Consider the following 25,948-nt stretch of genomic DNA (forward strand, 5'->3'; position numbering starts at 1 on the left):
TAAATAAATGCTTTTTTGATGTCCTATAGTATTTCATGACCTAGTATTACATCTGTAAGATAACCTCTCTCGCTCTCTCATACATAACACAATGCTCTAAGTCATACCGCACATACTAAGGTTTGACTCATTGAAAAAGTCTAAACACAACCATTCTGAATTATTCAACAATTTAAAGCCATGGATTAATGCAATTTGTGAAGACAATCATGCCAGGTTTTGAATGTATTTACTACTTGCAATTGCAAAATATTTATTGAAAACAGCGTACAACATTGTGGTATAAAATACAATGAACAGAAAGATAAGACTATAGTAGTGTTTGTCTCAAAACAATATTGGAAATTATGAACAGAAAGATACTTTGCCATTTGTATCTTGCTTTCCAGGAATATGCTATGGAAAATAAATAGAAATTTTTGGTGGATTGTACTAGAAAATGTTATTGTACCTAAATTTTATTTATATTTATGTACTACAATTATTATCAACTCACATCAATTCACTGAAACATGGTCCTCTATGAATGTAAGTTATGGACCATAATCTACCATGTATAGTATGAGCTATTAATTGTTGTTACTTCCAAAGTCTTCATCCTATTTGACTTTTCATGTCAAACATTCCTGATTTGCATCCAACCCCATTTTCAAGTAAGCAATAATAGCTCAAAAATTATTTTTTGGGGAATAAAGTCTTATGTATGCTCCAGTAATAATGCATAACCTTAACAAATTGTCCATAAGAATAAAATAAAACTAATTTCAGTTCACTTTGACATGTATCTTGCAAGTTGATGCCTTTTACAGTATAAAACAAATACCATGCATCTAAAAAAAATCTTTTTTATTCAGCTTAAATAAACTTTATGAGAATACAAGGCATATTTTAATTTCAAAGATGTAACATGTGATCTCACACTGGCTGGGATTAGAAACTCCCGATTTGATTTGTAACATATTTTGGACATTAAAAATATACTGGATTCCCAATGGCATTCCTCATTCTCCATTATGAATGCCGCTTATCAACCAAAATATATTTCAGTCTAACACAATTCTTTCACCCCTACCTTAAAGGACTTTTCAAACAAGGTAACTTTTGGCACAAACAAGCATGAATCCCAACCAGACTTGGGAGTTAGGAATTAGTTCATTTGGAAGGCCACTACTATAACATACAACAGCGAGTCACCAATCCAAATACTTTGTAATTGAAACAATCTAGAGTAATTGATCTTTTTTGCAGAGACATTGTCATTTATCTCTATGTATCCCAAGAGTTGGTATTAATATGTAATGTTATTACAAATTAACTCATAAATAGTTCATAACTATTGATTCTTCTGTTTCTGTCTGGTCCATTATTCTTTTTGCTTTTCTCTCAATTTTATAAATGAAATCCTCATTAATTTCTTCTGACAATAGCAAACCTACAAAAGATTTTTATACACCTCTCAATATATGAAGTACACAGCACAACTTTCCAAGAGGCCTTGAAAAAAATGAGGATAACATGTAGATATTGAAATGATAGGAAAATAAGGCTAATTCACCTACTCAGTTTTACCATCCAACATTTCTATTCGTCCTTCTCTTTTTGATAAAGAAAACTTAATATTTTCTTCTGTAACTTCTTCACAAATAGAGCTGTCCTCACATTCGGAATCATCTTCTGATTCTGTTGTATCACAGTCATTCAGTTCTACTAAGCCCACATTCTGTAATAATTTAATAATGAAAGTAAGATACTATTAAATGCACAATGAGAATGTAAAAATACATCAGTTTCAATGCTGAACTATGAAATCAAAAGCAGTCATTTTTTAGTTTCAATGATCATTATCTTAGACTTAGAAAATATCTCAACATCAGTTCATTAACTATTCCCACTAGTACCAGTAAAAATGAGTGGAAGTCCCAACCTACCAGATCCAATAGGCATGCTCAAGGTTCCCTTTATTAAAATGTCATTTTGTAGGATCAAGGAGATTTGCCTTCTCTGCTGTAGCCCTGTGTATGGAACAGCCTTCCCTGATCTTCTTGGTTTTCTAGAAAGCCATAAAGACCAGGCTATTTCCCAAGTATTAGGCCCAGGTGTTAAGGGAGCCTAATATACACATGTGTATTTGGTGAATTTGTTAATGTTACCTCCATTTTTCTTTTTATTGGATTTTTTAAAACTTAGTTTAATTATGGCATTCTATTTATAGGTGACCCTCAAATTACAACCATTTGTTTAATGACCAAAGTTACAGCAGCACTGAAAAAAGTTTTCACAGTTATGACCACTGCAGAATCTCCAGTCACGTAATCAAACTTTGGGTGCTTAACATCAGCATGTATTAACAATGGTTACAGCATCCCAAGGTCCTGGAATTATCATTTGCAATCTTCTATGGGAGTTTCTGACCAGCAAAGACAATGGGGGAAGCCACATTAGCTTAACGACCCCACAATTCACTTAACAGCTTCAGTGATTTACTTAACAACCATGGCAAAAATGTTGCAAAATGATTCACTTAACAACCGTCTTGCTTAGCAATGGAAATTTTGGATTGAATTGTGGTCAAGGACTAAGTGTATACTGGTTTTAGCAAAATGATTGCTTTCTGCCCTGAGTTACCTATTTCAGATGGTCAACCATTTAAGATGGTTGGCCATAGAAATGGTTTAAATAAAGAGATTATTTGTATGACAGTCACTGTCAAGAAAAAAATAGCTGGATAGATTAATCAATTAATTGCCTTCCATGATCAGAGGCTGAAAACACTTACAAAAGAAATGCTGAAAACAAAGCACCACAGAGCCAGTGGCTCTCATCTGCTGCTTAGGCAAATCTTCTGGGCATGAGTTGGCCACCTCCATCAACAAGCAATGCAAAATCAGTGTGAAAGGAATTTTGGAGACAATGTAGTCAAATGTCTTCAAGTAGTGGAAGGTGCTAGCTTAGCAATCCTCCTAATTTGGGACTCTTCTGCATGTCTGGTGTATCACATGAAGAGTTTGTAGCAAACCTTGTCCCTGTTCAGGCTGATGGGGAATTTTGAGAAATACAACCCTCAAACATCCGGATTGCACACGGTAAAGAGAGCTACTCTTGAAACTTTCCCTGAAAAGTTTTTATGTGCTTAACTGAAAAGCTTTGTGATGCCCATCCCCTTGGCCTCCTAGAAACATTGCTTTTCAGGTGGATTTGGGGAAAGTGTTATATAGCAATGCAACTTTTATAAATTTTTTAGCTTGTAATTTTAGTCATGATTTTATTTTATTTTTTTAATTTGTACCCTGATTTTAATACTTGAACTGTATAAACTGTCTAGTATCTGGCTAGTTTTAGGGAGTCAAATAAATCTGATAAATAAATAATTATTTCAGTCATAGCACAGAAGTCAATTAAAAAAAAAGATGGTAACATCCAGGTATTATTGTGGATAACAGTTTTGAAGAGGTCTAGACACTAAAGAAGAAGAAGTTTTTCTTCTTTGAGTATATCATAAACATGAATGTAATGCTCCATGCCAAGGAATTAATTAGAAACAAAAATATATTCACCATTTCAATTATCTTTTCCATCGAAGGATCTATATTTTCTATGTCAAACTCTTGGCCAGGCTTGCTGTCCATTTCTCTTCTCAGTTGATTATTTGCGCTAGCCATCTGGGGTAGAAAATTCTGCACCTTATCCAAAACTAATGTACAGAAACATGTTTATGAAGATATTAATATGCTTCAAAACATGATTTAAAGAATTTAAAAAAAACTACCACTGATTAGGTGATGGTTAGGGTAGGAAGAACATAAGGACAGCCAGCAACACCCACATATAGGGAATGAAAATAAACATAGAAAATAAATATAGAAATATGCTGTTAATCAATTGCCATATCGCAAGATCAAATTATTATGTAAGATTTAATCTTCAAATTCATCTCTATTTAAATAAAGATACTATACAAAAATATACTTCATGATATTTAGTTTAACCACTACTAACTGTTGAGGAGTGGGGAAACCAATTTTAATGTTCATTCTCTGCTTATTTCTATAAATAATAGAAAATGCATGTTCTTTTCAAAGATCTCCACATATATTTAAGCTTTAAATCCTTTGACATTTCTGAGGATACAGCCCCTTCCCCCCAAAGGCAAGACTTTATTTATGATTCTTATTTTATAACATACATATATAATTCAGGAAAGGCACAATCCTCTAAGTCAGTGTTTTTTAAACTTGGCAACCTTAAAATGGGTGGACTTCAACTTCCAGAATTCCTCAGCCAGCACACTGGGCAGAGAATTCTAGCAGTTGAAGTCCACACATTAAAGTTGCCAAGCTTGAAAAACACTGCTCTAAATCAGGGAATACTCTTAACTCACTGGTAAAATATATATGTGTATATACTTACGGTTGCTCCTGGGCAGCCTAGTTGTCTGTAAGGTTGTGGCTTTCTTTTTAGCATGTTTTGAACTGAGCAAAAGTGTTTCACTGATACCTAGAAATCCAGAAGTCCTGCTTCAGTTGAAAAGGCACATACTATTGATTTTACTAGTACAGTATTTCTCTTTATAGGCACTTTGAACTCTACTGCAGATTAGTTGATGCAAATCGGGTTTATTCTAATAGCTACATGCCCTACTGTGAGAAGCATGGCACTTTTTTCAACTCCATGCACTACAAAAACCAATATGATAATATTGTAGAGACATGCTATAAATTAAGCAAAACGTTTTAGGCTATTGTGCATTTCAAAAGTGGAAGGCACAAAACCATTCTCATCAACATTTAGGCAAGCATTAATATATAAAAAACTATGAAACCAGAAGTGAGAAAGTCGAGACAGAAAGGATTTTTTTTCAGATGCAAACTTTCTTTCCTCTCATTAATTTTAGCAGGCACGTGCATTAACATTTTCTTAAAAATTTGCAAAAACGTTGCGCCTTATTTTTGAGAATATTTGTACATGATGTTTATTTATTCGCGCAAGGTCTCACGAATACCATGCCCCTACAGGACTTTATTTATTTTCCTTTTGGCAGTTACTGTTCAAGCCTACAGAATTTGGAAGCAACGCAACGAAAAAAAACAAGTTACAGGTATTGCAGCGTTTCTCAAACTTGGCAATGTTAAGAGGTGTGGACTTCAACTCCCACAACTCCCGAACCAGCCACTGGGAATTGTGGGAGTTGAAGTCCACACATTTTAGGGTAGCCAAGTTTGAGAAACACAGCGTTAGTGGGAAAAGACGAGATCAGGAAGCACGACATTCGTTCCTTGCCCTGCGGCTGCTCTCTTTGAACACATTCATCGCCAGTTACCTCCGCCGTCGCCCACGGAAAGAAGCACCCGAGATATCCCCGGACCCGCGTCGCCATCCCTCTCCGCCATTCAGCCCAATATGTGCCCTACTCGCGGTAGCGACGCATCCCGCCTCCAAGACGAAGCCGGAACACAGAGGAGGGAACGGCCAAAGCCAGAGTGGCTTCGCGAGCGTAACAGCGCCCCCTGGGAGCACAGAGGACCTGTATTAGGCTCGACAGCACTTTATAGGAAGGCTATATCAGAATAAATTTTCTCACATATATTCACGTTTTAAGTTCCGATAGCCGTAATTTTCTTCTTGCAAGCCTCTTTTATAGATTCCAAGTGGCAGTTTGGGTCTCAGTTACAAGCGAGTACACAATTCCTGTCCTGCAGAGTTTATTACAATGCCATTCTATAGATGATCCATGCAATGAAATAAAGTATTGATAATTTTGCATTATCAAAATATACCATACCCATACCGAGGGTTTCCCCAAGTATTCCCTTCCCAAGTATTCCCTTCCTATTTAGATTTCTTTTAAAAAAATCGGACAATTTACCCAACCATTTTGTAACAGTTCTAATAAAGGTGTTATCTTATTGATATTCTCCCAAAGATTCAGGATAGGAAGAGTACTGACACTTTTGAACTTTGGTCTTGGAGAAGACTGCTGAGAATACTATGAACAACCAAGAAAACAAACCAATGGGTCGCTGAACAAACCAACCCAGAATTCTCCCTTGAGGCACAAAGCACCAGGTTCAGACTATCCTACTTTGGACACACTATGTGAGGACCAAGCTCTCTGAAGAAGGCTCTAAAGCTGGGAAAAGTGGAAGGAGGAAAAAGATGACAAGCAGGTGGATGGACTCAGTTACAGTGGTGATGACTGCTTCATTAGAAGACCTGAAGGACCAGATTAAGGACAAATAATCATGGAGAAAATGTATGTGGTTATCAAGAGTTGACAATGATTTTAGTGCCCTTTAATCAAGCAATCCTCTTGAAATGTGTGCTCTACAATTAAAAGATTGTAATAGTGTGATTGCAACCATTATGTAAATCTTTTCCATTTATTTTTTTCTGTAATATTTCAATAAGGTCACCATTATCTTGTCAGAAATTATTTTTCCTTGCAAATTTATATTTAATAGACAAACTTGCTAGTTAGTTTAGACATTCCTTTTTGTTTCCCTGTTTAGCACTGCTACTTTGCGTAGCTGTGGGGCTGTTGGAACTTCTTCCCCATTCCACCACTGAAATGTAGAGTGCATAGGATAAGCAGGTAACTTCTTCCCAGGCCTTTACATCATTTATCCTTCTTATCAGCTGTCTACTCTTTCTGTGGGCACATGGAAGCTATTTCTTGAAAGAGCCTGTCATACACACAGAACAATCTCTTCACCTCTCAGACTACAAGTCCCCATAAGTACACACATTCCATTGTAGAGAATGGACCGATTCAGTACAACTGCTTCTAGCTGCTTCCAGCAAATGTAAGATCTGCATAAAAGAAATAATGATTTGATATTAACAGTCATAATGTTTTTATTATTCTGCTCTGCAATGCTGTTTTTACTGTTGTTAATCTTACTTCATTCATTAATTTTGTTTTGATGATTACTGCTGTGCATGTCAATCATGCTGAGCTTGATTTTATGGCAGAAAAGGAGCCTTGCTCAAGGAGGGATCCTATTGTCACAGCCCTTATCAGTATTTATTGTCTTACAATATTTAACCAATTTTTATTCTACATCAGTCAAAAAAGGAGTCTGAGAGTTCGAAAAAAATAAAGTGATAAAAATAAACAATGCAATTTCATAATCCATTGGGGAAGAATAAAAGCAAGACTTATAAAATATGAATCTAATATATCCAAGGAGTGAGTCATAGTCCACCATTCTACAGGGCCTGTCAGACACAAGTTATGAGTGGTTAACTTGCAAAACCAGTATTTCCTGTATTTAATCACAGATAAAGATTATTTGAACAAAACATGAGAAGTACATTTTACTGCTCAAATAGTGTAACTGTGCACAGTTGCAGAATATATGTTTGCTCTATAAGAGCCAGGTTGTAAAATTTAGCTGTTGTTAAAAAATGAAATAAATTTTCCCAATTAAATATGACCAATGCTAAATTCATATTTCATTATGAAATACTCCTGCAAGTCCATTAATAAAACTCCTATGATTAAAATTGTAGGACTAAAACTAAGTCAATGTATCATATGTAACACCTGGGACAAAAACACACTGCCTTTAAAAGAGTGGTAGCACTGAATTGCATTAAATGAATATGTAATATGCTGAACACTAGCAAACAGATGACTACCTGTTATTTTTTAAAACTTCTGCTAATTGTTAGACCTGGCAGGTGCCTCTGAGATTAAAGCATTTCCCTTAAGGCATTCACATTATCCTTTACTAAAATTACTCATATATTATAGCTTATTCATTCTGCAGACTAGATAGAATTTTCTCTGTGCTTTTGATTGTTAGAGATATTTTTATACAAGAAGTGCACCTTGGATCAGGAAACGTAATTGAGTAATTTAAGAGATAACAATGAGAAGTGACACTTCTCATGCAAAGTCCAATCCAAATCATAGTGTTATTACAATACTCTCTGAATATCGTACGATGTACACATTTGGATTGTGATGAATCCTGTTAGAATAAACAACAGAATGGAATCAAGATTCCAGTCCACCTTGTCTTTCTCAATCCCTGCAAATTCAATCCCTGCAAATTCTTGCTTAGAAGCACGAAGCTGAAGACACCAGCCTGAAGATGACGAATGTGACTTCGTCGAAACGTCGCCAAGGTACTTTTAATTCTACGCGGGAGAAAACCCGAATAACTAAAGACCTACATACAAACACCCGCGAAAACCTCAGAAAACATCGTCAGGGTTTAATGCTAATCAATGGGAGAGTCCTTTTATAGGCTGTTCAATGTTTGCGCCCGGCTCCTGGACCTCGTCATCGGTCCTGATTGTTTAAGCTGCACTCTAAACGTCACTCTTGCATTGGTTATTGCTCTTCTCTTGCATCCCTTACCTGTGTGTATGTCACCACCCATCTTCCCCTCGCAGAGTTCTGGGTTGGGAGAACTCCCTCCCCCTCTTTTTTGGCTGGCCATGGGCTCCGTATCTCTCAGATGTTTATTTCTGTGTTTATTTCTCTCATAACCTCTCTCTCTGCCCAGGCCGTCCGGGTGCTGTGCACTCTCTTTCCCCTTTTTCCTTTTCGTATCTTTCACCCGCACCCCAGCTGTTATTCTCCGTCTCATGGAGTTGTGCCTCAGGCATTTCATCCTGTTTTATGCCCTTCATCCCCCTCCCGCTGTCTACTTGGCCACAATCCCTGTAAGTATCGTCTCGCCCGGTTTCCGTTGCTTCCCCCCCATTCCTGACACTCTCTGTGCCCGTGTCATCTCGAGTGTCGTTTCGTGGTTCCCACTGGTGCAATCGAGTTGTCCTCACGGGGTGAACTAACGGCGCCGTCTTCTCCTTCCTCCGGTACGCTCGAGTTGTCATCGTTCTGAGCTGCCCTTCCGCGTCGTCCTCGGCATCCCCGTTTTCTATGGGCGTCCGCTGGTTCAACCCAGGTGTTGTCTCCTCCGTGGGTAGGCACGGGGGAACTTTTAGCACGTGGGACATTGCTCTATCGTCACTCACTAGTCTCTTTGTTGTTTGGGAGTGTGTGCGCATCCTCGCGGTTGGAGAGCCCCTCGATCGTTCCTTAAGATGTTCAATGCGGGGCCGGATTGCCTCCAATGGGGTGGGTGGTTGCGTGCACTCCATGTTCTTAGTGTCAGGTGTGCTGGGCAAAAGTTGATATGTCGGTTGATTGAGTCTTTATCAGAGAGCCAGGCTTCCTTAAGTAGTCGGCCTCCTTTTGTGCTATCGCTAGCCAGAATATGTACTTGGTCAAAATCAAACCAGTGCCCAGATTCCGCCATATGCACCCAAACCTGCGAATGCCGCTCACCCCTTTTTACAGCTAATTTGTGTTCATGGACCCTAGTTTTCACTCTCTTGGAGGTCTCCCCCACGTAGTTGCTAGGGCAGTCCTTGCAGTCAATCCTGTACATGACTGCCGATTTTTCCATGTTGGGGAGTGGGTCCTTGGGGTGCATGATTTTAGAGCGTAATGTCTGGTTGGGTCTGTGGGCCACCTTCACATTGTGAGGTCCCAGCAGTCTGGCTGTCGCTTCTGAAACGCTGCCGATATAAGGAAGGGTGGCGTGGGCTCCCCCGGGGTTCAGGCGGCATACCATGGCGTCTAACGAACCTTGTGGGGTAGCCATTGTGCTTGCATATGCGGAAGAGGTAGTTTTTTTCTTCTATTTTGGCTCTAGTCGTATTGCAGTGGGAGTCCATCCGTCTGAACAGTGTTCTAATGCAGCTAACCTTATGGGCTACCGGATGGTTACTTCTATAATGGAGGATTCTATCCGTATGCGTTGGCTTACGGTATACCTTCGTACTCAGGGTTCCATCAGGTTGGCGGTGAACCAACACGTCTAAAAATGCCAACAAGCCCCGGTTCTCCTCCTCCATTGTGAATTGAATGTCCGGGTATACCGAGTTAAGTATGCTCATAAAGTTAGCTTTCTGGCACTTCTTGATGACCGTGAACGTGTCATCTACATAGCGAGCCCAGAATTTGGGTTGATACTGGGTCATCGCTGTGCGCTCTAGTTGTTGGAGTACCGCCTCCGCTATGACGGTTGAAATCGGAGACCCCATAGGTGTTCCTTTGGTTTGCTCAAACATGGTGCTCTGAAAAGTGAAATAGGTTTTCAGGCATGCCTCTATTAGCTTACACACACACACACACACACACACACTAAACAAACATAACTGTCCAACTCACACTTAAGTGACTCCAAGCAGCAGTTAAACCTGCAGCCAAATTCTTTATACATGAGAATATAACCTGTATAAGTCCAATTTGGAGACATTTGATAAAATTATTCACTCTAAACTTGATTTAATTTGGAAAGTTGATTAATTTGATCAAATTATATTGTTATATTGCTTCTCATCCTTTTGATTCAGATCAAGAGTGTAATATTGCACACCTCTATTATTTAGTGGTTTTATAGTCTCCTTTTTCTCTTTTCTTCCATTTTTTTATCATCTTACCTGATGAATTATAGAATACTTGAAAGCTTTTACAGGTAGCCCTTGACTTATGACCATAATTGAGCCTTGTAATTAGAGTTGTAAATCATTTATTTATTTAATTAATTTGCTGCCCATCTCGTTTCAAAGCAACTCTGTGCAGCTTACATTAAAAGCATTAAAATCATAAAAGATATCTATAAAACAAAAAATGGAAATTAAAATCAAAAATAGAATTATAGTTAAAAGATAGAGAGGGAAGGAACAGGATAGCAGTCATAAAGCAAATGTTGTGGTTGTTAAGCAAACCTATTGATTGCTATGGGAAGTTTTTTCCCCAGAAACTGGAAAAATGTTATAAATCATGGTCACATGAACCCCAGGTGCTGCAAAAGGCAGTAAATGCAGCCTGGTTGCCGGATGCCCAAAATGCCATCCCGTGATTGCCAGGGGGCAGACATCGTAACTTTGGAACCATGTTGTAAATGCCTTTTGGTTGGATCTAACATAACGTGGAACAGTAGTTAAACTGAGCACCCCTTGTTATCTGTTTTGTGATCTTGAATTGTTCTAATATGTGTTTTGGAACTTTTTTTAGCCAATGTGGCTTCTTGCTTTTTACAATAAAGCTTATAGTTATATGCTAAACATTGAGAGGAGCATAGGTTGCTACCACTATGAAGCAATTCATTTGCTTTAAGTACTGTGCAAAAAAGGAGAGAAAGAATGAGATTAAAATATATTTCCATTATCTTCTTTGCCCTTGTTACAGCTGCTTACAACTGCCTTGCTGCAGAACTGAAAGAAGTCTTTGTTTGTTTCTTCAAATTATGGTTATTTTGTGATTTGTGTTATTGTTTTGCACAATAATCTCTAGTCACTTGATACAAATTAAATGCCTTGGATAGTCTGAATAGATGTTGATCTAAGGGCATGAGGATGGCATCATGGCAGCTTTAGTTCTGTCTCTGTTATTGGACTGAATAAAAACATTCATAAACATTTTTACTTATCTTTGAGAGGAAAGAATTGTTGATCACTTGGGTCTTATTTTGCCTCCCACTTGTTCTTCCAAGAGCAAAAAAACACATTACTGTAGAGAAAGCAAATTATAGCTAGTTTTGCCTCCGAGCTGTGAATTTTGCCACAGTAATAATTACCTGGGCTTGGCTTTATATCTCTGCAGCTAGTAAGCAACCTGAAAGCTTATCATTACTGCCTTTTGTGATTACAATATGCATTTTGGCTGCCCTACAGCCATTGCTGGGGGAGACCATCATGCTGGTGTGCCCCCTCCAAAGTCCCTTGCGTGCCATCCTGATGCATTGGCTCAGTCGAAGGAACGCAGCATGTCAACCCGCTCCCCAGTTCTCCTTTGAGTTCCTCAAAGGCCGCGCTAGCTGGGGATTATGGGTACTGAAGTCCAACTCAGTTGGAGGGCCCCGGACTTGGGGAAGCGTGGTCGACCAGGTGGCTGTCCACCCCCGCCTCCTACTGAGGCTCCCGTCACGGCCGCGTGGGAAAGCGGCCAACTGGCTGGACCAAGGGCTGCACGCCGTCGCCCTTTTCTGCTCCCCGCGGGCGCCCGGGCGGAGAGGCCGGTCCCCGGAGGCGGCATCGCCGGCGAGCACCGGCCACATCATCCGGGCTTGGGGGGGTTCCCGGCTAGACACGCCCCTCGCCCCCGCCGAATTTGGCCGCGCCTGCTCAGTGGGGGCGGAGGCCCCGAGGAGCTGTCAGCAACTCAGCGGCCGCCGGGCAGGTTCTTTCTTCCTGGGAAGAGCGGGCAGCTTCTGGGCTGCGCCCGACGGAGGATGGCGAGCGGCGGCAGCTGCCGCGAGAGGCTGGGGCCAGCCCCGCCGTGCCTGGTCAGGTAGGTCTGGGACCGAGGAGGGCAGCTGGAGATGGGCGCGAAGGAGGGAGCCGGAGGAGGGGATTCCCTGGCCTGGCGGGTCCCAGAAGGAAAGTAAGGCAGCCGTATCGGTCTTGGCTAGGAGGAAACTTGCCTTTCGCCTCCGTCACCCGGGCCGGGGCTTTCCCCGCTCCCCCCTTGGAAGCCCCCTTCCTTTCGGCTCTCCCTGCCCACCTGAGACAGTAAAAGGTGGCAGCTTTCAGCTGCCCTTCCTTCCTTTCTCAGTTCCCACGGATGGCAGATGCGTTGAGATCTTCCTTCCACGGGGCTTGGGTGGGTAGCCCCAGGGTCTTGCATAACGTTCCGGGTGGCGTTCCTCGGGATCTTAAAAAGTAGGTCACTTCCTCCCTTTAAGAGTACTAACCTCTGTGGATATTTCACACACACACCCAATCCACACATTGTTTGCGCAAAGAAGGAGCAAGATCACGTTAGTCATAGTAAGTTATGGCATGGTTACATTAGGGATATGTGATACCTTTTGTAGTTTTTGTGTTGGAGAAGGAAAGCTCACGGAGGTGAACTTGGCTGCTTCAAGGAAGTTCAGTAGAGAGCTCTTTAAAAGATAGTCGGCAATTCCACAGTTCAAGGCCACATATAACTTTATAAAGGTCATTGTGTATTTTTTTAATTTAGTATTTTTTGTTATTAGCATAAGTATGCATTGGTTTAGCAATTCTTGCTTATAAAAGTATATGAAAGTATATGAAAGTCAGAAAAACAAGAAGTTGGTTATTGCTTCAGTGAAGCGGTAGGCAATAAACAATTGGTTTAAAAAATAATTAACAGATGATATTACTTATGGAGAATAAACTAGAAACAGATTAGAGATTAGCGATCATGGAGAGCATACTGGAAACATCAAGAAAAAGTAGTGTGAAAGTTTTCTGTGTACTTTATTTTCAGTTTTTACTTGAAGATTAAATATCTGGGGGCTGGGGCCTTCATCACTGATTTGATTGTATGAAATTGTATCTGTCTGGTTTTAATCTGGTTACCAGAATTTGTCACAAACTATAAATTCTACACCACAAACATTTGCAATTCAAAATTCAAGATTTTCCACCCAACAACTCTGGCATGTTGGCTGTTGTTAATCATTTAACAATAGTTATCTGAGACAAGGGGAAAAATTTTCATCAACTTTATTTCTAAATAATGTGAGTTGAACTTCAATATACAATATATTGTTGTAAAGATTCAATTTTAAAAGCCAGAGAGATAAAACATATTAAAGCTAAAATTTAAGATTTATTAAATGCTAATTTTCATTAGGTGCTATGCTTTAAAAAAATGTTTCAGGTTTGAATAACAGCCTCAGAAATACGGTACAGACTAGGCTTGTGACACTCTAAACTCTATTTCTCAACTTTAGCCATTTTAAATGTATGAACTTTAACTCCCAGAATTCCCCAGCCAGAATGAGGAATTCTAGGAGTTGAGATCCACACAAAAGTTGCTGAGTTTGAGAAACACTGGTCCAAGATATTATAATCAGTTATTTGAGCTAAATAAGCTGCCATCTTATTGCATTTTGCATGGCTCTTTAAGCAAAATGTAAAGGCACTGGTGAATTTCTTCTGTTGTGCAGATCCAGTTCTTGCAAACAAGGAAAGCAATTCTGTCTTTTCGTAACATATAGAAGCTTCCAAATTTTGTATAATAGGTGTAAGTGTAAGTAATCCAGTTAGCCTTCTACAGAAGTTTAGCAGGTCATCTGACTAAACCCCTACAAGATGGCTATCTATCCCGTAAGTGAACAGGTCCATGTGGGAATATGCTGCTATGTCAATAGTATTGCACAAAACTGTAGGGAACAGGATTACAATGAATTAGAAATGAAGCGATGAATTTTGGGAATTTAATCTGAAGCAGAGGCAGGTAATCAGGACTTGATTGAAATATGTATTGATTATATCAATATTGTACAAGGCTCCTGAATATTTTGGATTTCTAATCTCCGTTTAACATTTCGGAGCAACTGTGATTACTTCCAGTACTTCCTTGGCATTAAGAAGGCTTATGAAATGCGCTAGATTTATACTTTATTTGGCAGAGAGAGCCCTTCAAAATTATGAAAACATAGCAAAGCTTAATTTCAATGGTTTTCTGTTCCATAGGTATCTGATCTTTGGTACTATCATTTAGCACAGTTTTATTTTAAACAATAATTGCCTTTAATAGTATGGAACTGGCATACTATTTGTGTTGGTGGAGTTTGTGTTGGTGGAGAGAGAGAACAGAGTGGCACAAATCAGGTATAATATATCAAAGGTAAAGATTCTGTTTATTATTATATCTTATGTTATGCATCCCGGCTGCAGTGCGATCCTTGGCAGGCTTTTATAGCTTTGCATAAATGAAAAAAAAAAATTCAACCATCTTGAAAACAGTTGAAAAGTTATGGAAATCCTGTTATTGCTTTGAGTTACAACCAATAGTAATAGTAAAATAATATATCCTGGATAGTAGAAAAAAACTAATTTTTTAGGGAAAAATTTTCTTCTGCTTATCCTATACTAATAGATTTGGCCATTTTTGTTGTAAAATAAAAGGGCAACTGAACAATTTATATCAAGGTTATTAAACTGGTTAAAAATTAGGGATCTTTATGGTATAGGCCTCAGGAAACCCAAAGCATTATCCTAGCAACTCTACGTCCTTTACCTAAATTTGATCATTTCAAGGATGCCTACATCTCTGTGAGTCCATTATAATTCCTGCTTGGGAAACGTTTATTATTGCTGTCTATTTTCTAGGTGGGATGCAGCAAAAAGCTTTGGAAAGAAGAGCTAAATTTAAAAAAAGAAAAAGGATGAGTAGAGGATGCTGTGGTTATGTCTAGTATGCAGATGCTAAGATACTTTAAGGAGCAAAGTTCCATTGATGAAAAATGCTTTCACAAACCTCTTTTAGGGTTGCCCTAGTTGAGGCATTTTTTCTTATTTGTCTCTGCCAAAATGTTTGCCTTGCCTAATTTTAAAATGCCTGTGAAACAGGGAAAATAACTTCTGCTTGAGGCAAATGTGTCAGACAGCTTATTTGCCATGAGCTGTCAGATTATTAAAAAAAACAAAATCTGGATAAAGTTTTGGGTATTGGCTACTTGTCAGGTGTTAGTTGAACACTTCTGCTTTTTACCAGTGCTTTTATTCAAGTCTTCTTGAATTCTATTGCATTTCACCCCTTAGCTTATTTTCTATTTCCTTGTAAGATGAAATGTTAAGTACACTTTGCACTGATCGAGAAATTCCACTTTAGGATTTTGTACTAAATATATTTGGCTGTTCTGCAGATACTGGAGTTCCCCCAAACCTACTGATGCATAATTGCTTTGATATAATGTCTTGTCAAATTGCAGTTTCCTGTTGTCTGATAAACCAAAATAGCAAGCCATGTTTAAAGCAGCCTTTGACTGTGTTTAGTGTTTTAACACTGGATTTGATAAGCCATTGTTTTGCTCCTCCCCAAGGCTGGTACATCATTGAAATTTATGTAGTGAAAACATTGGAACCTATAACAGTCAGCATGATTTATTCAGTAGCTGGGAAGAATAATGGACATTCACTTCATCCCACAATTTATATGTGCAGTTGAAAATGTCAGCAATGGATTGGATTTAAAACTATGGTTTGATTTGACATTTAAATTGACATGTTAGAAGAGAGGCCCTTCAGATATTGCTGTCTAAATTCTAGCATTCCTTACTGGACAATGTGAGTGGGGGAGATGAAGTTTATGAACATCTGGAAAGAAAGAAAAATTATATTTCATATGTAGAGCTATTAAACAAATATATTCTAAGGAATTCCAGAAAGTGGGCTCAAGGAAAAGAACCTTGCCTGAATCATGAGACCCTATGCACAGTCATTCATCGGTTGGATTACTGCAAAGTGCTCTACATGGGGCTACCCTTGAAGAGTATTCGGAAGCTACAGGTGGTGCAGAATGCAGAATGCACACAGTTCTGGGTGCCCCTAGGGTGGCCTATGAACACAGCTATTGTGCAAGCTGCATTGGTTATCAGTTTGCTTCTGAGTCCAATTCAAGGTGTTGGTTATTACATTCAATGCCCTATATGGCATGGGTCCAGAGTACCTGACCCAATGGGACTAGCCTGCTCCACTTGCTCCAGCGGAAGAGGCCTGCTACAGGCCCCATATGCTAAGTAATTCTGGCAGGTGGGGTCAACGAGAAAAGTCTTTTCCACTATGGCCCTGGCCCTATGGAACTCTCTACCACTGGACAGAAGTACCCCCACTCCTTTGAACTTCTGGAAACTGGCTTTGTTGGTTGGACTGGGGCCCCAAGGAGGCACTCACCATTGGAGGTAGCTGACAGGATAAGAAGACTTCATCCCCACCTCATCCGTCTCTTAGTTCTGATTTCAGTGTAATTTTTAAAGTTTTAATCTATGTAGTTTTAATGTTTTAATTATTTTTCTACTTTTTTTTCTAAATTGTAAGCCGCCCAGAATCACCTTATATAGGGGAGATGGATGGCATAATAAATAAATAAATAAATAAATAAATAAATAAATAAATAAATAAATAAATAAATAATATTCAAATTGGATATAATAATGCTAGATGGGAATAATGTGATCTGTATCTGTTCATAAAATCGGTGTAGTTCTTCAGATCAAGATGCAGACTCAGTCTCATTCTGCCCACTCATCTCTCCATGATTTAATTTGTTGTGCAGTTAAGTTTATCATTGAGTAATGAAAGGATACTACTGTAAAATAAAGTGTACTTTGAAGATCAAGAAATATTTTAACAAATCAAAACAAAATGATTTATCTTATAGGTCTGCCCATTCCCTAACATTTTAGCCAGTAATTTTGCTGAAAATCCTGGTATTATGAATTTTCTGTGAAGCATCAGGAACACTATATAAAACTAGAAACCATTATGCTCATAGGATGTACTTATTTGCTAATCTTGTAAATGCATGAGCAGACTGTTAATCTGGCTAATCAAAATAGTTTATGATCTGAGCCATGAGGCATACTTAATGCAGACAATGTAATTATCAGTAATCCAATTTGGCAGGAAGAGTGAAGAATTAACAGGATTACTAATCATATAAAGATCTGGCAGGAATTTAAGTGAAATATGGCGCATTGCGAAATGGTAAAAATCACTGAATGCTTCAAAAGTCTATATACCTTGCAAGAGCAAATCTGAACTACAAATCTCATGGCCACAAATGTTACCTAATATTTGTTCTTTTATCATTATTTCTTCCTCCTCCTCCACCACCTCCTCCTCCTCCTCCTCCTCTTCCAACTCTTCCTTCCCCCCCTCCTCCATCTCCTCCTCCTGAACTTAAAAAGTTCAGATAAGGCATAAGAAAATTTTGCAAGTTTACATCATTCTGTCATTATATTCTATAGAAGTTCTTAGAAAGTTTGTTTTGAAGTCAACATCACTAAATCAATGCAATATTATAGGATGGATCTGTATGTAACATGTCATTTTGTATATAATTAAAGACAATTTCTATAAATACAGAATTATTTCTAATGACTATGCAACTGTTTTACTCGAAGAAAATTTTACTCCAAGACTACAAATAATGCAAAAGGATGATCTTCCTCGTTATATATATATAGCAAGCATATCCAAGAGGTATTGTTTGTTTCTCAAATAAATCAATAGATAAATCCTTTAAGTGTAAAAAGTTAAAAAAAACTTTTTTTCATTATGTATTGCTTTTTTCATTATATTGATGCTTGATCTCCACTTAATTAAACATTGCCTACTTCTGACTGCATAATTCGGCTTATAAAGCATATTAAGCATTAACAAAAGTTCTTCAGCTAGTAACTTTTAGTTTTTAATTAACAATGCAAAGAACACTATGAAAAAATATTACCATTTAAATTGCTAAAGTGAAGTTGGAATGCCTTCGAAGAAAACAAAATACACATTTGGTTTCTGTTTTATTATTTTTCTGATGCATTGATTTCTTTAATCACAATCAGTAATAAAATTAAAAGTATCAGTATAATTCCACTCATTTGCTTGGAGGATTTTCCAGTACTTGGTGTATTGGCAGAAGATATTGTATTTTGAGCTATTAAAAAAATATTATCTCAGAGCTCCGATTTCTTGCTTTGCAAAAGACTTGTTTGCCAAAATTATTTTATAACTTGAAACAAAGGCTCATTGTCACTGTCTTCTGCTTTATATCTGATTTGCGCGTCCTTTAGCAAGATTCTTTTTATGGTGGTGTTTGTGACAAGCAGAATTGACCCTTTGTTGTGATTGAGGATTAAGGAAATTAAGGAGTTTTCTGACTGCCAGGGCAGTAAACTGGTAAACTGGTAAACTGTGAACATCCTAGATTAAGATAATAATAATAATAATAACAACAACAACAATAATAATAATTGAGTTGGAAGGGATCTTGGAAGTCTTCTAGTCCAACCCCCTGCTCAGGCAGGAAACCCTATACCATTTCAGACAAATGGTTGTCCAGTCTCTTCTTTAAAAACTTCCAGTGTTGGAGCATTCACAACTTCTAGAGGCAGATTGTTCCACTGATTAATTGTTCTAACTTTCAGGAAATTTCTCAATAGTTCTAGATTGCTTCTCTCCTTAATTAGTTTCCATCCATTGCTTGTTGTCCTGCCTTCAGGTGTTTTGGAGAATAGCTTGATTCCCTCTTCTTTGTGGCAACCCCTGAGTTATTGGAACACTGCTATCATGTCATCCCTAGTCCTTCTCTTCATTAAAGTAGACATACCCAATTCCAGCAACCATTCTTTATATGTTTTAGCCTCCAGTCTCCTAATCATCTTTGTTGCTCTTCTCTGTATTCTTTCTAGAGTCTCAACATCTTTTTTACATTGTGGTGACCAAAACTGGATGCAGTATTCCAAGTGTGGCCTTACCAACTGGTTATAAAGTGATATTAACACTTCATGTGATTTTGATTCTATCTCTCTGTTAATGCAGCCTAGCACTGCTTTTTGGGCACCTGCAGCACACTGCTGGCTCATATTTAAGTGATTGTCCATTAGGACTCTTGAGATCCCTCTCACAGTTATTACTATTGAGCAAGGTATCACCTATACTGTACCTGTGCATTTGGTTTTTCTTGCCTAAATGTAGAACCTTACTTTTCCACCATTGAATTTCACCAAGTTTCAAGTCTGTCAAGATCCTTCTGTATCTTAAGTCTATCTTCTGGAATGTTGGCTATTCCTGCCAGCTTGGGGTTGTCTGCAAATTTGATAAGTTCCCCATCTATCCCCTCATCCAAATCATTGATGAAGATGTTGAAGAGCACTGGGCCCAGAACAGAGCCCTGGGGTATTCCACTACACACTTCCCTCCATGTAGATGTAGTTCCATTGAGGACCATACACTGAGTACGGCCAGTCAATCAGCTATGAATCCATCTGGTGGTGATGCTGTCTAACCCACATTTTTCTATCTTATCAAGTAGTAGGTTGTGGTCTACTTATCAAATGTCTTACTGAAGTCCAAGTAAATTATATCCACAGCATTCCTCTGGTCCATTAATTTTATCACCTTGTCAAAGAATGCAATAAGATTTGTCTGGCATGATCTGTTTTTGACAAACCCATGTTGGCTTTTGGTTATGACTTTGTTTGCCTCTACATGTTCACTGATTTGTTATCTTTTGGTTATCTTTTCCTGAATCTTCTCAGGTATTGAGGTCAGGCTGATGGGTCTGTAGTTTCCTGGATCCATTTTTTCCCTTTTTTGAAGACGGGACTACTTTAGCTGTTTTCCAGTTCTTTGGTAGCTCCCCAGTGCTTCAGGATCTTTGAAAGATATAGTTCAGTGGTTCTGAGATCAGATCTGCCAATTCCTTAAGAACCTTGGGATGTAATCCATCTGGTCCTGGTGATTTGAACTCGTCTATGGTAGACAGGTGCTCATTTACCATTTTCTTGCCTATTTTAACTTGTGTTTCTAATCTGTTTTTTTACTGTTTTGATAGGTTGGACTTTTTTCTCTTTGTGTAAAGGCAGATGCAAAACACAAGTTAAGTGGTTCTGCTTTCTCCCTGTTGCTAAGGAATTCCTGGAAGCTTGGCATTTAGACTAATCAGCTATCAGTAGACACATAGAGATAAATCACATTTACACACCATTCAAAATGGACAATTAAAAAAGTTTAGAAGGAAACAAAAATATCTGAATGCATCTTCTCCAGCAGCAAAAACCTAGATCAGCAGGGATTAATACTAGACCAGGGGTAGGCAACCTTGGCTCTTTTATGACTCATGGACTTCAACTCCCAGAATTCCTGAGCCAGCCATGCTGGCTCAGGAATTCTGGGAATTGAAGTCCACGAGTCATAAAAGAGCCAAGGTTGCCTACCCCTGTACTAACTAGACAAACAAGCAGAAAACAATAGCCTAATCAAGAAACTACCAAGGACTAAAACAACATCCCCAACAACATTCATAGGGCAAGCTACTGTATATAAATACAGTAAAATATAAATAAATATAAATCAACTAACACTAATGATTTTTCCTAGTTGGATAATGAAACATCTGCAAGCAAACAATCAAGTTTAGAAAGCACCAAAGACTAGTTCAATTGAGTATATACAATATTCTCTGAATTTATCATTGTGTGTTCATATTTTTTCTCAGTTTATACTTTTGTGTACTCAAGGATGTAATTTGTTATTAGAATGCAAAAATATTATAAACCATTCAAAAGAAATGATCAAATATTAGAAATAGGAAAATTAATTATTTTTTTCTATTGTTTTTCAGATTTAAACAGGGTTATGGAAATGTTCAAGACCAAAATGTGATGAAAAGAACACTTTCTACATAATAGGCAAAAAAGCAGTTTCTGTGTTCCTGTATAACTATACAATTTGTTGAGAGCTGAAGTGACTATCCAAACAATATTTCCAAAACAGTATGACTAATTGTAAAGGAAGATCTGTCAGCAAGAAAAAAAACGATAAAGCCCATAATGGAAAAGTGTTTGTAAATTGGACTATAAATCTAAATGCAATTCAGTCTGACAAATTCCTGAACTTACTGTTGAGTATGGTTCCAATTGTTTACCACAAAACCCAAGAAGAGAGACATAAGAAAGTGAATGGTCTCTGGCAAGATGGATTGCAGCCATCAGGACATAATTTCAGTGTTAGGACTGATCAACACATGGATTATCATCACTTTTCTGAATCAGCTTATCATGGGAGTAATGGACATAATTCATCAAGCTGTAGCCCAAAGTATGACAACTTTGCAAGTTACAGTTATTCAGATGGGACTGACACTTCAGAAATGGATGCTATGCTGCAGGACAACCATTTATCTAGCGACAGTGATGAAGCCTCTCCCATTGTGGAAGGAAATAGAAAACAGCCCAAGGAATCTAGTAGCATTATGGCATTACAGATACTTGTTCCATTCTTGCTAGCAGGATTCGGAACAGTGTCTGCAGGGATGGTTCTAGATATTGTTCAGGTAGGTACTGTATTTGCTTATATAGTTCTCTAAACATGATGGTTCTGGACCAGGGTTTTAGATAATGTCATCTTTTTAACCCTCCCATGGTTCTCCACAATTTCTGCTTTTTCCCCACTTGAAGAATAATCTATGGAATAGCAGTACACTGGCAGAATCTAACACATACTTTATATTTTTTAAGCAATTACATTGACTTTAGTCAAAATCTCTGAAGTTTTAATACATGTAGGTGAGGATAGGAAAAGACCTATTTTCTCACAAGTTTATTATTGTAATTTAAAGATCCACCCAGTCTAATTAGTAGAACTAAGAACTGTAGATTCAGGAAAACCCAAAGATACTTCTTGATGGATTTAACTGTGGCATTTTATATATATTTTAAATATACTAAGGATGAGGAGTGCCTTACTTCTTATTATGTCCATGTTTTCTGGATGAGTTGTGGGTTTTTTTAAGTACCATCTACTCTTCTCTTTGCACACATTCCTAGTTTCAGTAACAATACAGATTTTTGAATCCAAGTTTTGATTAGATTTTAAACTTCTAGTTATGTTTAGCCAGAACTGTTTACTGGAGGTGGGTGAGAGATTCATAGAATTATAGCATTGGGAGGGTTACTTGGACTACTCTGTGCAATCCCTGTTCAGTGCAGATATCTAAGCTAAAATATCCTAGATAAGTGGTTTGTCTAGCCCAAGGGTAGGCAACCTTGGCTCTTTTATGACTCGTGGACTTCAACTCCCAGAATTCCTGAGCCAGCTGGCTCAGGAATTCTGGGAGTTGAAGTCCACGAGTCATAAAAGAGCCAAGGTTGCCTATCCCTGGGCTAGCCTCTGCCTGAAGCCATCCTGTGAAGAGGAGTCATCTCTTTTCTTGATAAATAATTTCACAGTAAAATGTTTTTATTACTAGATATTTCCTTAACATTCAGTTAGAATGTCCTTTCCTATGACTTAGGGGTGACATGGTGGCTCAGCGGTTAAGACACTGGGCTTGTCAGCTGGAAAGTCAGTAACCCAGGTTTGAAACGAGTTTCACACGATGGGATGAGCTCCCATCCTCACCCCAGCTCCTGCCAACCTAGCAGTTTGAAAGCATGTAAGTGCAAGTAGATAAATAAGTACCACTTTGGTGGAAAGGTAACAGCTCTCTGTGACATCAGGCTGGCCACATGACCATGGAAATACCTTCAGACAGTGTTGGCTTAAGGGCCTTGAAACAGAAATGAGCACCACCCCTATAGTTGGCAATGACTAGCAGAATAAAATCCGCAGGGATTCTTTTACCTTTCCCCCCCTATAACTTAAATTCATTATTCATTATGTCTCTTACATCAAGACATAGTGCAGAATAGCTTTTCTTATGTGTGACATCCTGTTAGGTGTTGAAGTTGCTGTCATAACTTCCCACAGTCTTTTCTCTGCAAAACTGAGCACTTCCTGTTTGTTGTCTGCCTTCATAGGAGTTTTAGTTCTTAATTCCTTAATTATCTTTGTTATCCTTCTCTAAACCTGTTTGTTTCAGACTTGACAAGTAGTCTAATAGTTTATTTGGATTATTTTTAAAGTGGGTTTCTGTTCAAAGTCATTCAATTTTAAAAATGGCTGGCCTGTAGTTATTTTTTTTTCTTTTTTAAAATAGGCATAACATTTACTTTCTACAAGGAATTTGGCACTTGTCTCCAGATTTTCTTAAAGATAATATATCAAAGTTCAGCCAGGCCACTAGCATGTTATTTTAGTATTCCACAGTACACTTTATTCTGCTCTAAACAATTGCTGGGTGGCGCATGCTCTTGTTAGAGGCATTGGGTCCTTTCTTTGATTTTTGCCATCTTCACTGGGGAGATAGTTCACTGATATTTTTTTCCTCTTTTTTTATTCTGCACATATTTAAACAAGTATTTCCTATTGTTTTTAACATCCTTCAGCAATCTAGGTTAATTCTGAGTTTTGGTTTTCCTGTCACCATTACAACAATTCTGGGCCAATTGTACTCTTTTTTTTTCTCAAACTGTTCTTTCATTTATTTTCAGATTTTAAGATGGCTACACTAAGCTCTTTGTGTAGCCATATATGTTGTCTTCTACTTTCTTCCATGCTTTCTTCTTACTGGAGTGGTTTACAATTGTGCTTTTAGTATTTCCCTTTTTAGAAAATTTTACCCATGTTGACCAAAATCTTTCATATTAATTTCCCATACCACAGAATTTTCATTGCTTTGAGTTTATTAAAACCTGAGAAGTCCAAGATATCAGTGTAACTACATTCAACTTTACTTTCCCCCCAAAAATCAAGAATTCCAGCATTACAGTATGACTTTCCAGCAAAATTCTTCTTCTTCCCACCTTCTTGACTAATTCTGCTCCATTGGTTCATATCAAGTCAATAATAGCTGATATTGGCTGGACCTCCTTTCATCCTCTGGAGAAGAAAGTTATCAACAAGGCAAATAGAAATTTCCAGGAAGTAGCGTGCTTGGCAGAGTTTAAGTCCCCTTATCATCCTTTCAGATCTGTTAGAAAAATATATGTATTCAGTTTTAGAAAGCATCATCCACATATTATTCTTGATTGGGCAGGCAATTCTAGATATTAACAGTAGCACTATTGTTTTTACTAATTCTCCACCTATTTTAATGCAATGGCCTAACTATTACCATATGATTTTCATTGGATAGGAGCAGCTGCAATTGTAGTTTTTCTATGTTATATCATAGAAAGTGATAATTGCTGGTGGAATTGGAAAATACAGAAGCTATTCAGTCACATTTTTAGTAGACAGCATACTTCCTTGAGCTGATGGGTTAGATTGAGGCAGATTTGTTTTGGTTCCTCATCACTAACTTCTGAAATACTCATATCTTTGCCTTCTTGCAGAGTTCAAGAAAAAAATCCTTCTGCCCTTCAGGGAATCATTATCTTCTGTCCTGATCAGTGTCTCCTATTCTCTCCCTGAAGGTTTAATGCTATTTTTTGTTTGAATTCCAGAGATACATATTGTTTTCTGTGTCACATCTATTTGCCACTCTTGACCTTCGGCTTGCTTGCTTGTCTCTTACGGAGAATTGCTCCCTGTTTCAGTTTTTATAGTATTGCCTACTTTTTTTTTGATAAATCTTCATAGAGAAGCCATAGAAGTTGGCCACTATTTATTGCTAATTATCAGGACTTCTACTTTTTTCGTTCTTCTACTACTTACTGCAAATCTATGCCATCTTGTTCTAAATGAAGAGCATAAACACATAACAAGTATTACAGGAAATGTCTGTAGAGTCTTGCCTATTTATACTCATGTTTGTCTTTTGAGATACCACTAATAAAAATCTTTTGTTTTTTGTTTGGTTAACCAAGTACGTCTTTCATAAATTTGTAACAGAACCTATCAGATCCCTTCCTGGAATAACCACCCTCTCTTAACCCCTCCCCCCGAATTCCAGTTCCAGGCTTGTAGCTTTTTCTCCATGTGAAAGAGTTCCTTCTAGGTAGGTAGCTATGCTGCTACCACCTGTTCTAGAACAGGGAGATGGTCGACTTTTCATCCAGAGTCTGGATGGCAGCGAACAGAAGATATTCCTCCCCAGGTATAATTAAATGGCTCCATTTAAGTCCCAGTACTCAAATCCAAGTGGTTTTGGAGACCATGGTGTTAGAATGAATCCAACACAGGAGTAACAATAGGTTGACTATTTCATTATATTTGTATTCTAAAATGAGAACCAGTGGTATAAGATTATTAACCTCTGTCCGCCATTAGTTCGAAAAATAAAAAGGCCTAATACTTTGTAAAGCAGGTAGCCATTAGTCAGTAAGAAAAGTTTAACAATGTGACAATGTAACTTCGCTTGGGCAATATAGCTCCCACAAATAACAATAAGTAACAATATTTATTATTGTTGAATAGCATTGGGACGTGTTCCGAAACATTACTGAAGTTTTCATCTTGGTTCCTGCATTACTTGGCTTGAAGGGTAATCTGGAAATGACTTTGGCATCTCGACTATCAACAGCAGTAAGTTTGGGTAACATTTTGGAGTTGATCTTGGAGTGGCCACATTTGTAGAAATCTGACCTTCTGACATCTACCTCCTATACAAGTAGTCCTCGACTTACAACAA

At 38.1% G+C, this 25,948-nt stretch overlaps 2 protein-coding genes across 4 annotated transcripts in view; one reads left to right on the top strand and one right to left on the bottom strand.

The window, feature by feature from the left end:
* Positions 1 to 212: 212 nt before the first annotated feature.
* CUNH12orf45 (chromosome unknown C12orf45 homolog) lies at positions 213 to 5,438 on the bottom strand. Its single transcript, XM_015815071.1, has 4 exons — positions 5,318 to 5,438; positions 4,408 to 4,494; positions 3,555 to 3,691; positions 213 to 1,720 (listed from the first exon to the last, which is right to left on the bottom strand). The coding sequence occupies exons 1-4, from the start codon at positions 5,385 to 5,387 to the stop codon at positions 1,556 to 1,558; spliced, it is 459 nt and encodes a 152-aa protein (XP_015670557.1). The 5' UTR covers positions 5,388 to 5,438; the 3' UTR covers positions 213 to 1,555.
* A 6,780-nt stretch (positions 5,439 to 12,218) lies between these two features.
* Positions 12,219 to 25,948, top strand: part of SLC41A2 (solute carrier family 41 member 2) — a 35,285-nt gene continuing 21,555 nt past the window's right edge. The window contains exons 1-3 of one of the 3 annotated variants that reach the window (XM_015815072.1): positions 12,219 to 12,310; positions 21,119 to 21,829; positions 25,735 to 25,842. In XM_015815072.1, coding sequence (XP_015670558.1) covers positions 21,272 to 21,829; positions 25,735 to 25,842 — 666 coding nt within the window. In that variant the 5' untranslated portion in view covers positions 12,219 to 12,310; positions 21,119 to 21,271. Of the gene's footprint in view, positions 12,311 to 12,734; positions 12,790 to 21,118; positions 21,830 to 25,318; positions 25,415 to 25,734; positions 25,843 to 25,948 lie in introns of those variants that run through there. The other 2 variants (XM_015815073.1, XM_015815074.1) reach the window with 2 other exon arrangements.

This window comes from Protobothrops mucrosquamatus, unplaced genomic scaffold (assembly GCF_001527695.2).
Source record: "Protobothrops mucrosquamatus isolate PMUCROS unplaced genomic scaffold, P.Mucros_1.0 scaffold310, whole genome shotgun sequence".
NCBI lineage: Eukaryota > Metazoa > Chordata > Lepidosauria > Squamata > Viperidae > Protobothrops > Protobothrops mucrosquamatus.

Coding starts and splice junctions, on each gene's coding strand:
- CUNH12orf45 (XM_015815071.1), bottom strand. CDS start 5,387: ATGGCGGAGAGGGATGGCGACGCGGGTCCGGGGATATCTCGGGTGCTT. Junction 3,692..4,407: donor TAGGCTGCCCAGGAGCAACC/GTAAGTATATAC, acceptor TCTGTACATTAG/TTTTGGATAAGGTGCAGAAT. Junction 1,721..3,554: donor TGGAAAAGATAATTGAAATG/GTGAATATATTT, acceptor AAATTATTACAG/AATGTGGGCTTAGTAGAACT.